The sequence below is a fragment of the Pyxicephalus adspersus genome, chromosome 6 (assembly GCF_032062135.1).
Source record: "Pyxicephalus adspersus chromosome 6, UCB_Pads_2.0, whole genome shotgun sequence".
NCBI lineage: Eukaryota > Metazoa > Chordata > Amphibia > Anura > Pyxicephalidae > Pyxicephalus > Pyxicephalus adspersus.
The window spans coordinates 106,792,547-106,807,731 of NC_092863.1; the positions used below are offsets into that span (position 1 = coordinate 106,792,547).

The window sequence follows — 15,185 nt, forward strand, 5'->3', positions numbered from 1 at the left end:
AGATACACCGTATACAACGTACCGTCCAATCGTAGCGCAGATACACCGTATACAACGTACCGTCCAATCGTAGCGCAGATACACCGTATACAACGCACTGTCCAATCGTAGCGCAGATACATCGTATACAACGCACCGTCCAATCGCAGCGCAGATACATCGTATACAACGTACCGTCCAATCGTAGCGCAGATACATCGTATACAACGTACCGTCCAATCGTAGCGCAGATACATTGTGGTTGTGGATAATGTGGCCCCTCTCTGGCGCCCACCATTGTACGGTGCTGGTATTTCAGTGCCATGTATAGGGTGAGGTGATGGCTGTGGTTCAGTCAGATGTTCTGTGGCCCCTGTGTCTTGGGCCCCTCCTCCCAGCAGGCTGTCTGTGTATCCTCCCCTCCCCCCAGGATGACCCCGAGGACTTTGCCCCAGGACAGGCAGTCATGTGATCTGTGCTCATCACACCGAGCTTTGTGTCAGCTCCCTCCTCTCTGTCATCACACCGATAGGGGTGAGTATGGGGCCCCGGGGTCCCTGCGTGTCTGTCCTGCACCCCTGAATGTGAAATAGAATGGTTGCATAGCCAGCCCCGGCACAGACATGGCAGATCTTGTCTGGACTGGACTCCTAATAAAATACATTGCGGTGATCCTGCCAGTCCATGGACCTTCCTCCTCAGGGTGACAACACAATTCAGACTTCAGTGAACTGGCGGCAGTGTTGTCACTGCTGGTCAGCCTGGGACGGGGACACCTCACATACAGGAAGTAACCTAGAGGACATCACTGGATCCAGACTGTAAAATATTATATATCACGTGATTAAACATTCATCCACAGTGAATGTTAGATGAATGTCACATTCACTGCTTTAGAAACACACACCCATCATGCTTTCTATACACAGATCATGTATATATATATATGTATGTACATTGATCTTAGTATCGATCATTGTCGCAATAAATCGATTTGTTTATCAGATCTCCTGCGAGCAGTGAAACAACATATCCCAGCATGCCTCGGCCACCAGGGGGATTCTGGGAGTTGTAGTCTCCTTATGGACGCCGAGCGCTAAGCGAGGACCAGCAGTTGGAGAGCACGTGACCTCAGGGAACTACATCTCCCACAATGCTTAGCTCTGCACAGCTAATAAGCGGCTGGAAGGAACTTCTTACATCTTCAGGCTGGAGCGAGGAGTGCTGGGGCTGCAGAACGTGGCCCCCGAGGGCCCCAAACACACAGGTCAGTCATGAGCAAGGGGGGTGAGGTGTTGTCATACATTGTGCTGTGATATCGGCAGGGATAGAGTGTACACTACGCGGACCAATCACAGCGCAGATACATTGTAAACAAATATTGCAGGGTCAGTGATCAATGTGTGACCCTTCAGGTATAGACAGTGCTATGTACTATATATATGTGTGACACCACTCAGTATAAAGATACAACGCACCGTCCAATCGTAGCGCAGATACATCGTATACAACGCACCGTCCAATCATAGCGCAGATACATCGTATACAACGCACCGTCCAATCGTAGCGCAGATACACCGTATACAACGCACCGTCCAATCGTAGCGCAGATACACCGTATACAACGTACCGTCCAATCGTAGCGCACATAGCCAGCCCCGGCACAGACATGGCAGATCTTGTCTGGACTGGACTCCTAATAAAATACATTGCGGTGATCCTGCCAGTCCATGGACCTTCCTGCTCAGGTGACAACACAATTCAGACTTCAGTGAACTGGCAGCAGTGTTGTCACTCAGTGCTGTATGTTGTCACTGCTGGTCAGCCTGGGACGGGGACACCTCACATACAGGAAGTAACCTAGAGGACATCACTGGATCCAGATTGTAAAATATTATATATCACGTGATTAAAGATTCATCCACAGTGAATGTTAGATGAATGTCACATTCACTGCTTTAGAAACACACACCCATCAGGCTTTCTATACACAGATCATATATATATATGTATGTATATACATTGCTCTTAGTATCGATCATTGTCGCAATAAATCGATTTGTTTATCAGATCTCCTACGAGCAGTGAAACAACATATCCCAGCATGCCTCGGCCACCAGGGGGATTCTGGGAGTTGTAGTCTCCTTAAGGACGCCGAGCGCTAAGCGAGGACAGCGGTGGGTGAGCACGTGACCTCAGGGAACTACATCTCCCACAATGCTCGGCTCTGCACAGCTAATGAGCGGCTGGAAGGAACTTCTTACATCTTCAGGCTCGAGCGAGGAGTGCTGGGGCTGCAGAACGTGGCCCCCGGGGGCCCCAAACACACAGGTCAGTCATGAGCAAGGGGGGTGAGGTGTTGTCATACATTGTGCTGTGATATCGGCAGGCATAGTGTGTACAGTACACGGACCAATCACAGCGCAGATACATTGTAAACAAATATTGCAGGGTCAGTGATCAATGTGTGACCCTTCAGGTATAGACATTGCTATGTACTATATATATGTTATGTACGGTGCTGGGGCTCAGTGACACCACTCAGTATAAAGATACAACGCACTGTCCAATCGTAGCACAGATACATTGTATACAGCGCACCGTCCAATCGCAGCGCAGATACATTGTATACAGCGCACCGTCCAATCGCAGCGCAGATACATTGTATACAATGCACCGTCCAATCGTAGCGCAGATACACCGTATACAATGCACCGTCCAATCGCAGCGCAGATTCATCATATACAACGCAGCGTCCAATCCCAGCACAGATACATTGTATACAGCGCACCGTCCAATCGCAGCGCCCACCTTTTTACGGTGCTGGTATTTCAGTGCCCTGTATAGGGAGAGGTGATGGCTGTGGTTCAGTCAGGTGTTCTGTGGCCCCTGTGTCTCGGGCCCCTCCTCCCAGCAGGCTATCTGTGTATCCTCCCCTCCCCCCAGGATGACCCCGCTGATGAGGACTTTGCCCCAGGACAGGCGGTCATGTGATCTGTGCTCATCACTCCGAGCTTTGTGTCCTCACATTGTCAGCTACCTCCTCTCTGTCATCACACCGATAGGGGTGAGTATGGGGCCCCGGGGTCCCTGCGTGTCTGTCCTGCACCCCTGAATGTGAAATAGAATGGTTGGCACCGCCACCCTGCATTGTACACTGCTTACATTCCCAAATCATTCACCAATCAGAAGATTCGGGTCATGTGATTGGTTGCTCGGTTTGGTTTTGTGATCTCTGTGAATCTGAAATTGGAGGTGAATGTGATCCTGGTGACAACATTCATCCCAGATAACAGAGGGAATGATTCATCAAAGCTCTTCATGGAACTAATAAATGATTTGTAAGTCAAGCATTCCAGGTTTGTTGGATCACCCAGGTTCACCGGTCTTGCAGTAATCGGCTCCTGGGTAGGTCGCTCGTCATTGGCTGTGCGTTGTGCCGGCTGTGGTTTCTGTACCCTGCGGGGTTCTCCCATGCCGTGGGGTTCCGCTGGTATGTGAGCCCTCAGGCTGACAACGCTGTTTGGGATTTCTGTGTAGCTGGGGCAGCATTGTCAGCAGATTCCCCGGAGATAAATCACCGGTGTGTGGCCGGATCCTGGAGTTATAGGAGGCTCAGTGTTCACACATTATACCAAGGAATGAATGTCAGGATCCCGCACCTCCGGGTGAATATAACATTCACTGTATTGTCTGTCCGTATTCTCTGTGTATCAGAGTATTCCCCCGGCCTCATTATTAATAGCCGGCCCCTGGCACCTCGCCGGAGATCTCACAAGGAATCAAATGACTTTCCTGGCACCGATACCGGAACCTTCCCAGTGACTGCACCCCGCACCGAGCGCCAACATCTGAGCCGCCATCTACGGAGCCACCCTGTAAGCTGAATCTCCTTATCACCGGGGGGGGGCAGGGATGTCCCATATTACACAATCTGGTGGCAAATCGCCCCTGGGGCCCCATACTCCCCCCTATCGGTATGATTCCAGAGAGAGCCCCTTTATTGGGGCCTATAAAGCCATTTCATTGTAAGAAACATAACAAAGCATGGACGTACTTTCCTTATGTATCTTTGTGCCGGGTTGGAGCCGCGTGTTTGCTACGCTCCCCCCACCCCCGGGGTCTCACTGCTGTACCAGCCTTCTTTTTAAGCATTGTTCAGCCCAGGAATTTCTTTAAGCCAGGTGGGAAGAAATTGTAAGTGGGTGGCGGCCCATCTATTGTGACCCAACTTCAAAAAACTGCCGGGTGTTTACTGAAAAGTGCCGGGCGATTCGCCCACCTAAAAGAGCCGGGGGGGGGGGGAGGATCAGTGTCTATAAGGGTTAATCCACAGGAAATGACAGCATGCGAGCAGCACAAGAAAAAAGGATCAATCAGAATGATCAGAGGAAGCTTTACCGTCCCTGCAGCCTAAAGTTATGCAGTGTGGGCTCTTTTATGTTTTGTGATGGATTTTATTTACCAGAACTCGAGTCCTGGTGGCCCGGCTCCCATCTGTGGTTTGTAAGATTCACCTATACATTGTTCAAGCCAGAAATACTTTGAAGCCAAATAGTAAGAAATAGGCGAGTGGCAGCCCCAGTTTTGTGACCCAACTGAGCAGTAACCACCCAAAAACGGCCGGGCGGTCACCAAAAAGCCCTGGGTGAAGGGCCCAGCTAGAAGGGGCCCGGGAGATCACTGCCTGTGGATATAGCTCATTAAAAATAATAAATAAATGTTTTAAGCTGATAATAAAGTTTGTGGCCAGGACATTGCAGCCTGTAATTACAGCCGGTGTAATTGTTTCAGCATCTAAAGGGTTACCAAGAAGTGGTGTGGAGCTCAGTGAGTTATATAACGGGCATATTCACATATCGTTTTGTTATATGAGTGAACGTTCACTTAGTATGAACAATGAGCTTCAGTATGAACCCAACATGCAGTGATTATTGGGTGAATGACGTATTTTCTGTGAATACCATATGGCGGCCTCGTCCTCCGCTGTGATATCCGTATTGACGCTTTGCGTTTCATCCGGAGTCTTTGTTCCATCATGGGGGCAGGAAATTATTAGGTCTCCTATTGGACTTGTAACGGCCGTACTCCGAGGATCCCACAGCTGCTATCATCTCCGGGTTCCGGAAGTTGTCCCCGTGCAGATTTCGTACGTTTCTTTTGAAGTGGAACTATCCTTAAATTTAAAAAAATCCCACTTAACCCAGGTCGCTTATTTTTGTCCCAGGTTTGTCCCAGGTGGAAGCCGCCTTCGGCACCTCAGTCTTCCATCTTCTTCCTTTCCTCCGGCTATGTCGGCCAATTTGTGTGAGATCCGGTGACATTGCCTGGGGAAAAAGAATGCCGATCCCATGTCGCATTTTGTTCTATTGCAGGAAAAAGCCCGTTCTGCGCAAGCCCAATCTCAGCCGGAACTTTCAGGGATACGTGACGTGGGGATCCGGGAGGCCCGGACATACAATAGGAGGAATATCGCTGGATTATCAGCTGAAACAAATCAAGGGGCTCCATGTGAAGGGCCCAAGCAATAAACCGTCCTTGTTGGACAGCACAGTCCGCATCTGACCTCATCTTCTGTACTGCACCTAAAGCTTTACAGATTGGTCAGGGACCTCCCCAGCCTGTGATTGGGCAGTGCAGGAGCAGCAGCATACAGAGGTTTCCTATTTCTTACAGCTGAGGTTGAATATGCATACGAGATATTTCCATGGAAGATGTTATTATTATTATTATTATTATTAATAAACAGGATTTATATAGCGCCAACATATTACACAGCGCTGTACATTAAATAGGGATTGCAAATGACAGACGGTGATACAGTAGGAGAGGACCCTGCCCCGAAGAGCTTACAATCTAGTAGGTGGGGGAATAGGATGGGAGATATGTAGTGGTGGGAAGTAATGAGGGTTTAGCAGACAGAAGAAGACGGGTAGGCAAGTTTGATAAAATGGGGTTCTCTTTTAAATGAGCAGAAAGTAGGAGCAAGCCGAATAGGACGAGGAAGACCATTCCAGAGAGTTGGGGCAGCTCTAGAGAAGTCTTGTATCCGTGCGTGTGATGAGGTTATGAGTGAGGAAGTCATTAGTAGGTCATTGGAGGAGCGGAGAGAGCGGCAGGGGGAATATTTTTTTTACTAAGTCAGAAAGGTAAGTGGGACAATAACTGTGTAGGGATTTGAAGGCAAAGCACAGGAGATGAATTTGATTCTAAGGTGAAATGGAAGCCAATGGAGAGAACTACAAAGAGATGCAGCGGAAGAGGAGCGGAGGGAAGGATGGATGAGTCTGGCTGCAGCATTCATAATAGATTGTAGAGGAGAGAGGAGGAGGTTACAGTAGTCCAGACGGGAGATGATAAGAGCGTGTATGTCTTTGTAGATCAGTGAAAATAAATTGTAAAGTGTCAGAAGAGGGTGCAAATGTTATCATTACTTGTATACATGCGCATTTCCTATGTTTTACCTTTAAAAATTGTAATGTAACAAATATCTGAGGAGCAACTAACAAAACAATGCTTCTTTTGCAGAAAAAAAGTCCAGCAGAGTCCATTTCTCCCCTTCTATACTACAGAATTCCACCCCCTTGGGGTATATAGGGAATGGTATGGATACGTACAGAGGGGTGCTGTGTAGTCCAGCAGAGAAGTAGTGAGCAGCTGGGGATTTAGTGCAGCAATGTGTTGTCGGTTTTGGAGGTTGTGTTGTCCCCATATTTATGTATTTTATTGTGGGGTAACTTATCTGTGGGGTAACTTATCTGTGCCAAGTTTTTTATTCTAAGCATTTTTTTCTGTTTGTAGACATGAAGGAGCACCAACTGGACTGTGAGTGACCATTCTCAGAGACATTCGTCAGTGACCATCCGCCATCATGTACACCTTCTTGCCTGAAAACATTACGCCAGTGAAGCAGAGGATTCCCAAGGAGCAGAAGCCTCTAATTGGTGCTGTATTACTGGGAATCCTATTGGTCATCTGCGCCATAGTATCTTGGTGTTATTATTCCATCTCTCTACGGAAAGCTGATCGTCTGAAGACGGAACTACTCTATCTAAAGAAAGATGGGTTTATCATCCAAAACCACCAGGGGAGAGTGGTCTTCAGAATGGCTTTTCAGTCCGGAGTTCTAGACTTAGATTCCTGTACAAAAGAGGGGGCAATCCTGTCCTGTTCTAGGTCAGACAAAGGACCCCTAAAATTCTTTGTTCAGACGGTCATCAAGGATAAAGACACGGTTATGTGTTATCGGGTGCGATGGGAGGAATTTGTTGCCAATACAGCAATCCAGCACACCATGTATTGGGATGATGCCTACTGGTACGGCGGGGCTGAGATGCGAACACAAAACTGGCCAATCAAATTAGCTGGATACCAAGAACCCAAACCGTTTATAACGGGTGATGTATATTCATTTAAAGATGGCTTCGGTGGCATCCTGGAAAGTTACTGGCTGTCATCCAATGCAACAGCCATTAAAATAAACGCCTCCGTCCCTTTCCACCTTGGTTGGAATAGTACAGAGAAGGTTTTCTTCTTTGAAGCAAGGTATACCGATTCCCCTTACAAACCTCTCCCAGGAAAACCGCCATTTCCAGAACTCAGCTACCGAGTGTGCGTGGGGTCCGACGTAACCTCCATTCACAAGTACATGGTGAGGAGGTACTTCAACAAGCCCAGTCGGGTACCTTCAGAAAGTGCCTTCAAGTATCCAATATGGTCAACCTGGGCTCTATATAAAACCACCATCAACCAGGAGAAGCTGCTGAACTTCACGGAGAGCATAAAGAAATACAATTTCAATTATAGCCACATAGAGATCGATGATATGTACTCCAAGTATTATGGGGATTTTGACTTTGATCCGGTGAAGTTTCCTAATGCATCAGCTATGTTTAAAAAGCTAAAGGAAGATGGCTTTAAGGTGACCCTTTGGATTCACCCTTTTATCAATTATAACTCCACCAACTTCGGAGTTGGCATAGAAAAGGGGCTGTTTGTGAGGGAGCCTACAGGTCAGTTGCCTGCCATGGTTCAGTGGTGGAATGGAATTGGAGCAATACTTGATTTTACAAACCCCAGCACAAAGGAATGGTTTCAGAATAACCTCAGGCAGCTGAGAACAAAGTATGGAATTTCATCTTTTAAATTTGATGCAGGGGAAACCAGCTATCTCCCGAAACAGTTCAGCACTCATCAGCCTTTGGCCGATCCCAACATGTTCAGCAGACGATACACGGAGATGGCTGACCAGTATTATGACCTTGCCGAGCTCAGAGTTGGCTATCAGTCTCAGAACATATCATGTTTCTTCAGAATCATTGACAGAGATTCAGATTGGGGGTATGAACTCGGATTAAAGTCTCTCATACCTACCGTCCTTACCATCAGTATGCTTGGATACCCTTTTATCCTTCCAGATATGATCGGTGGAAATGCCTACAGCAATTTTACAAAAGATATGAAGGAACTTTATATCAGGTGGTTGGAGGTGTCTGCGTTCATGCCATCCATGCAGTTCTCTGTGCCACCGTGGCTCTTTGATAAGGAAGTCATTGAAATTGCTCAGAAGTTCACCAGGATCCATGAATCTCTGGTGGCCCCTCTTTTACTTGAGCTTGCCGGGGAAGTTACTGATACCGGTGACCCCATCATACGACCCATATGGTGGATTGCACCAAACGACGAAACTGCTCACAAAATTGATTCCCAATTTCTGATTGGAGACACCCTAATGGTGGCTCCTGTTCTGGAGCCAGGGAAACAGGAACGCGATGTCTACCTTCCCTTCGGCAAGTGGCGTAGTTACAAAGGCGAACTATATCAGAGAACACCCATACTTCTGACAGATTATCCTGTAGACTTGGACGAAGTGGCCTATTTCACTTGGGTGTCTTAAATAAAATGTTCAATAATCAGCGGAAATACTAACAAACAAAAACAGCATCTCACCTAATCATAGCACCAGCATTTCATTATTCAAGCCAATGGGTACTAATATGATACTGAAGGACTGACACGATCAGACCACAATATCACCACATCCCCGTATTGGTCTGGAAATCAAGACTGCCATAAAGGAAGAAGGTTATTGTCATGTAATGTCATTCAAGCATTGTGCTCCATAAGATACCAGTCTGGTCTGATGAAAAGTCAAAGTCCCGAGTTCTGTTGCTTGCCGTAGATTGACCATTAGGACTTTAATAATCGTTACGCACTTTAACTGTCCTGTAGAAAATGCTTCAGGAGGAACTGATGAGAAAAAGGGAATCTATTTTTTATACATATACATAAGCTGTTTTTTTGTTTTGTTCTTAATGCTGGTGCTTTCCAGGTGCCCCTGCAGTGGAGGTGCCATATTGCTTCTCCATGATCCCGCTGCCATACCGGCAGCCAAGAAAATGTATAATTGTACAGAGAACTTGTCACCTTTTTGCTACAATTCATCTCCTCTATCCTAGGAAATGGAAGTCATTTGAGTATTCTGTTATAGTTTTCAGTTTTGTTCTCCACTGGTACAAAGACATCAGAATCCTACTTGAGAGCTCGTGGTTTGAGTATCGGGCTCTTGTTCGACCCAGAGCTGGACTGAAGGTTTGCCTATGTTTTGTAAGATCTTTTCATTGGTGTAGGTGAAGGATCAGAATGATACAGATGTTCTGGTTCTGCTAATTTGGCTTTATTTTATCTCAAACTGGTCTGGATCATCCAAAGGGTTTATGGTTATTATTGGTCCCAGAACATCCTCAGGCTGATAGTATTTTTTTAATTCTTTTAAATGTGGTCATAAAAGGATGTTAGATGTTAGAAGGCAAGTGGAAGCCTTACATCATTTTAATTTATGTGTGTATGAATGTTTTTCTCTTTCTACTTTAAATCTCCTGAATACCTTTCCAGTATATCAATGCAAAAGCTCTTCAGTGAAGTTTCTCTATCAAAGTCTTCATCCAGGATTCTCATATATGAATCCCAGTTGGAAAAGCGTGATTTTAAGGGGAAATGAGTGTGAATTATAAACATAGACACCAAAGTGTTGTATGCTGCAGAGAGGGGCCCTTGTTCCCTGTGTGGACATCTCTCTGCAGAGGTCCAACATAACTCTTGAGCAAAAACAAATGCTTCCTGTTGATTGAATAGCTAAAGGTTGGTGTGATTTGTCTGCTTCCACACAGCGAGGCTTCTTCTCTTCAGCATGCTGACGGGACAGAACTTTCTGCTTTATAAAATGAACTTTCAAGACTTTTACTCCTTATAGTTTGATTGCCCTGGGATGTCTTTGGTTTTGGTATAAGAGGTGAAAGGTATTTTTTTTTAAAATAGGTATTAGTTTTCCAGGGGTCTGCTGAGTGAAAAGCGCCATGACTTCTCTGGGAAATGTCTTCTTTTGATCATTTTATTAATAGTTTACAAGAATCCGTATTCTCCCCAGATGTACGTGGGTAACGACCTGGTATTGTGACCTATTTTTTTGGTAACCACCCAAAAACAGCCAGGTGGTTACTGAAAAGTGCCAGGTGGTGCACCCTGCTATAAAGGGATGGGGAGAGCACTAAGGAATGCACATCTTCTGTGTACTATTGTTCTTATACCTTGCCGAAAAGGGTGAGGAGTATGGGTTCCACTCTTGACAATTGTGGGCCAGACATGTCCTGTGTGTAGTCCAGTGGGCAAATTTCATGACACAATATGGGCACCAGAAATACAGTACACAGCCCCGTTCATACAGTTTAGATGCAATGTTGAACTATAATCGATTTCTGTAGGGAGTTTCATCAAGTCATCATGCTAACCAGGGTCAACAAGGCCTCATTTGTTTTCTCCATCTCCTTGTGATTAAAACCAGCAGCTAAGTGTGTGATTGCTCTGAATTTTTTAAAGTCTTCAGCTTGCCCATTTTTCTTGCTTATCCCCCCTGGTTACCATTCTTGGCCTTCAGTGGGCCCAGCACAAGTTCAGGACACAGTCACCAACAAAAGTGGACATCAGTCCTACAACTTTCACATAGGATCCAGTGCTCAACCCAGAAATTATTTTAAGCTGGGTGGGAAGACATTTTAGGTGGGTGGCAGCCCCCTGTATTGTGACCCAACTCATCAGTAACTACCCAAAAACAGCTGGGTCGTTACTGAAAAGTGCTGTGTGGTGCGCCCCGCTAAAAAGGGCTGGGGACACCGGGATCATCACAAAGAAAATCAGACAGTAGTGTTTTGTGCCAGAATGTTCCCCTAGGTCTGATCCCCATATAAAAGCAACCTATACATAGAAACAGCACCAAAATAACCGGTCTGTAGTGTTCTGTACCTGAACAAGTCCTTAGCTGGTGCCCACAATAGACCATCTTGGCCTAAGATCCATACAAAGAACCCTTCAGATTCCACTTGTGATATCTGGTCCCCACAATGAACAACCTCAATGAAGAGTCTGTACAAAAAGTCATCTGAGGTATTTTGGTTCAAATCCGGTCCTTCATCAAAGCTTTCTTATCCCCACCCAGAGAACAATAGGACTTTATGGATCTATCCACCCAAACCCCACAAATATACTCGTATTTTATTTAGTGTATGTACAGTAATCTGGGTCAGTAAATTCTGTACAACTAAGAATCTTTCACTCCAAGCCCCATCAGATTGTTCTTCTCTGTGCTGATGTTATGTGATCAATATAACTGTGATAAAGATTTTCATTGTCAGCATGGTGGTGGTGGCTGTATTTTCCATCTTCATTAGGCCTTGGAGCAATTTAAACATCGTGTCCCGGAATGTCCTGTACTGGAGAGCGTAACAAGAGCGATTTTGTTTGCTCTCCATCATTAAGAGCCATCGGAGGAACAACACCAAGGACTGTGCTTAATTAGGTGATTCATTTTGGTGCCAAATAGTTTAGACGTTGCTTAATTCTCCTTGGATGAGGTTACCGGGTCCTCCTTCAGCAAGTATTAACTCTTTGGTTTTCTTTCCTGGGCTGTGCTTTCCTTTTCATGGCCTTATTTAGCATTGTTCTAAAGGCTTCAAATCTGTGAGAATGGTGCATATAATCTGCACAGCTCATCATTCACCCTTCCGGTGCCATTTCTTTCTGTGGCTGTAGTTATATGTCCTAGAAACAGAAAGATGATGAAAATGCACAGAAATAACATAATAAGATTGCCTACAGTGATTTTACATATCTGTTGTAATACTAAAGATTGTGAATGTGAACTGACTTTTCACTGAAATCTGTGAATGATCCATCATAGATCCTGATCAGTATTTAAGCAGAAACACATTTATATAAAGCAAAAATACATTCAAGACATAAACGGACTGATTTTTTTTTTGTCTTTAGTTGTAAAATGTTTCTAGAACATGTGCAGGCCTGAGGCGTAGAAATTGGCCTCCTTACATGATCTCCACCCAGCCTGCGTTATGTACTTGTGTTTTCTTAAATTATATTTTTATGCTTTTGCACTAGGGTGGGATTAGCTTTACTTGTACATACACAGAATAACAAACCTTTAGATAATCTGCTTTCAGCTCCATCTTCTGTTATTAATATTGTGCTAATTATACATGTTAGCAGTGGTCAACCCAGAAATGTTTTAGGAAGAAGCTGTGGGTGGGTGGCAGTCCTTGGATTGTGACCCAACTCATCAGTAACCACCCAAAAAAAGCCAGGTGGTTACTGAAAAGTGCTGGTTGGTGCGTCCAGCTAAAAGGGATGGAAGAGAACACTGGTTAGGAATTTTTGCAGAAAGAACAATGTTCTCTTTTCACAGATAGAGCTTCCTGGGGACTGTGCCCAAAGCTTAGCTGCACCAATGCTTCCTGTATGTCCCCTGTCTACTTCCTGTCCATATCAGATGCATAACTGTCACCCCTGCGGGCACAGAATGGGCCGAGGGGCCTCCAATGTTAATCTCTCCTGCTAGGTGTTGTCACTACCACTTAATGTCTTTGACAGCGGTAGGAGACGGGAAGACAGAGGTAAACCCTCATAGGTCACAGCAGGCACGGGTGGCTGGATGGGGGTGGCATGGTGTTCCTGTGAATTATAGGTGTCCCCCTACAACAGTACATACCCTCTCCCCCTGATAGTCACAGCCTGCTTGTTTGCAGGCGAGGTAATTTGCTGAGAGCCCCCCTGATTTCTAGCTACACCCCATGTCTCTACTGAAGAACTTTGTATTGTAACAAGGACTTTATAAAACACCCTGAACATAAAAGTAGAGAGTGCACAGGCAGGTGCCAGTGAGCTGAAAGTACTGAGTGCCTCCATAGCTGTATGTGGGAAAGGATACCATAGCGGGTCCCACCGAAACTTATTTGTGTCTTCATCACAGTTTCTATCTCTTAGGAATTCTGTTGGCAGATTAAGTTTGTGGGTCTGCTGCGAAATATATTTATTTTATAGGAAATACAGCAGAATGAGGGGATCACCTTGCTGTACGAGACTAAACTAAAGAGAGAGCCACTGCCTCCAAGACCTACAAGTAGGCCCAGACCCGTAGACTAGACTCTTTTTATGGACTGATCCTGTAACATGAATACAATATTTGCACATTAGCACAGATTATAGTGCTATTCTATATTATTCTTTGGGGATTTTCTATCCCTGTGGTGACACCGGTCGGGAATGACAGTCCTTGTAGCTGAGCCATATCCAGATGCTGCTGCTTGCACTCCACAGCAACTTAACTTCATGTGAATGTGAATAACCAAAGGAAAATCTCATTTTGTTGAGCATAATAAGCTAAATACATGTTTTCTACTGATATATATATTTTAATACAAAAATGATGGGCATAGCTTTTTGAAAGAGGGATAAAAATGACCGCATCCATTTGTGTTCTGTCCATTTTCTACATATAGAGTGATGTGTGTTATATGGGGCGTCTTTAATAAATCTCTGTCAACGTTATATGACGATGTAGGAACTGACACGCACAGGACACCTCTAACGATTCAAAGCGAACAAAGTAATAACGTGATTTTATTTAAAAAGGGAATTTATCATTAAAATGTGATTGTGTGATGTGCCTTTAACTGTGTATCCATGTCATGGAGGATGCTGGGATACAAAATAAAAGACGCTCATTCTAAACATGGTGTTGGGTAAAGTTCTTCTGTGTGGATGACGGCGACTCCGTAAAATGTGGAAAGGCAAAGAGAATGGTTTGATCACATGAAGGGACATGCTAATCACAGGCAAAGCTCCAGCGTGTGTACGGCCTTCCTGTGTGTTGATATACGGGATTCCCTGGTGGACCGATGAACGATCGATCAGGGTTAAAGACTGTACTTACACACAGCATGGTTTCATGGCTCTTTCTCCTCATCTTTCCATACAACTGAACAATATTATTCTCATTACAGATCAGGAATCTGATGTCTGCACCATATCCCAATATACCCCCTTTACAATGATAAGATACTGATAGCAAAGAAAAAGCAGAACTGATTTTCACTAATAACAAATAAACCATCTCCAAAGGGGGAGATTCATAGTAATATTATGGGAGGCCGAGCCCTGCAAATAGCTTGGCCATACTTGTTGATTTTAATACAAATCCAGTGCCATGTTACCTTCCTGTGCACTCGCACTTATCAGCTTTCCTAGCTATTGTTTGTGTGTGAGCCACACATTATGGTTGGCGGTGGGCCATGTTTGCCAGGTGCAGTTCTGAAATGTCTCCAGGGTGCTCAGGAATTAAGCTTCAACACCAACCCCAGAAATCCTAACTCCAGCGATCCTGCAGAGGTGTCCCAACGCCCCCCAGATCCAGCTCCAGAGCTGCTGCAGAATTGTCCCAACGCCCCCAGGTTTAGCTCCAGAGCTGCTGTATCATTTACTGTTTGTGATTATCAAATGATCCTGAGCAACTCTGCTCAGTTTCCTGTGACTATATGGCATTCAGAATTTAGGACTATGTTTTGCAACGTTTGACATTGCTTTATTGTTTGTTTACTTTGTGTGAAAACATGGTTGCAATGCTGATTGTTAAACAATGAAAACCAACTTTTTCCAAAACATTCCTAAACTTTGTGATAATAATGTATGCAGGTGTTCTCCTTGGTGTACCTGGCTTTGTTGCCGAGCTTCCTCTGTGCTGAGAAGCCCATTAAGGGAGCCCTCTGAGCTCCCACTATTTCATTTCAAGCAGATTCAAAAACATATCACTGTTTAATAAAATATTAGTGGGACTTTCCAGGACCAATATCATAAAACATCAT

The 15,185-nt window shown here is 45.1% G+C and overlaps 1 protein-coding gene across 4 annotated transcripts; it reads left to right on the top strand.

Annotated features, from left to right (window-relative positions):
* Positions 1–494: 494 nt before the first annotated feature.
* MYORG (myogenesis regulating glycosidase) lies at positions 495–14,055 on the top strand. 4 transcript variants are annotated; one of them, XM_072413610.1, is made up of 2 exons: positions 495–513; positions 6,781–14,055. In XM_072413610.1, the coding sequence occupies exon 2, from the start codon at positions 6,851–6,853 to the stop codon at positions 8,873–8,875; it is 2,025 nt and encodes a 674-aa protein (XP_072269711.1). In that variant the 5' UTR covers positions 495–513; positions 6,781–6,850; the 3' UTR covers positions 8,876–14,055. The 4 variants fall into 4 exon arrangements, with proteins under 4 accessions (XP_072269711.1, XP_072269708.1, XP_072269709.1 ...); XM_072413607.1 differs by lacking the exon at positions 495–513 and adding an exon at positions 2,183–2,310; XM_072413608.1 differs by lacking the exon at positions 495–513 and adding an exon at positions 2,994–3,046.
* The last annotated feature ends 1,130 nt before the right edge of the window (positions 14,056–15,185 follow it).

Excerpts from the sequence above, each read along its gene's own strand:
- MYORG (XM_072413610.1), top strand. The coding sequence starts at position 6,851 with ATGTACACCTTCTTGCCTGAAAACATTACGCCAGTGAAGCAGAGGATT.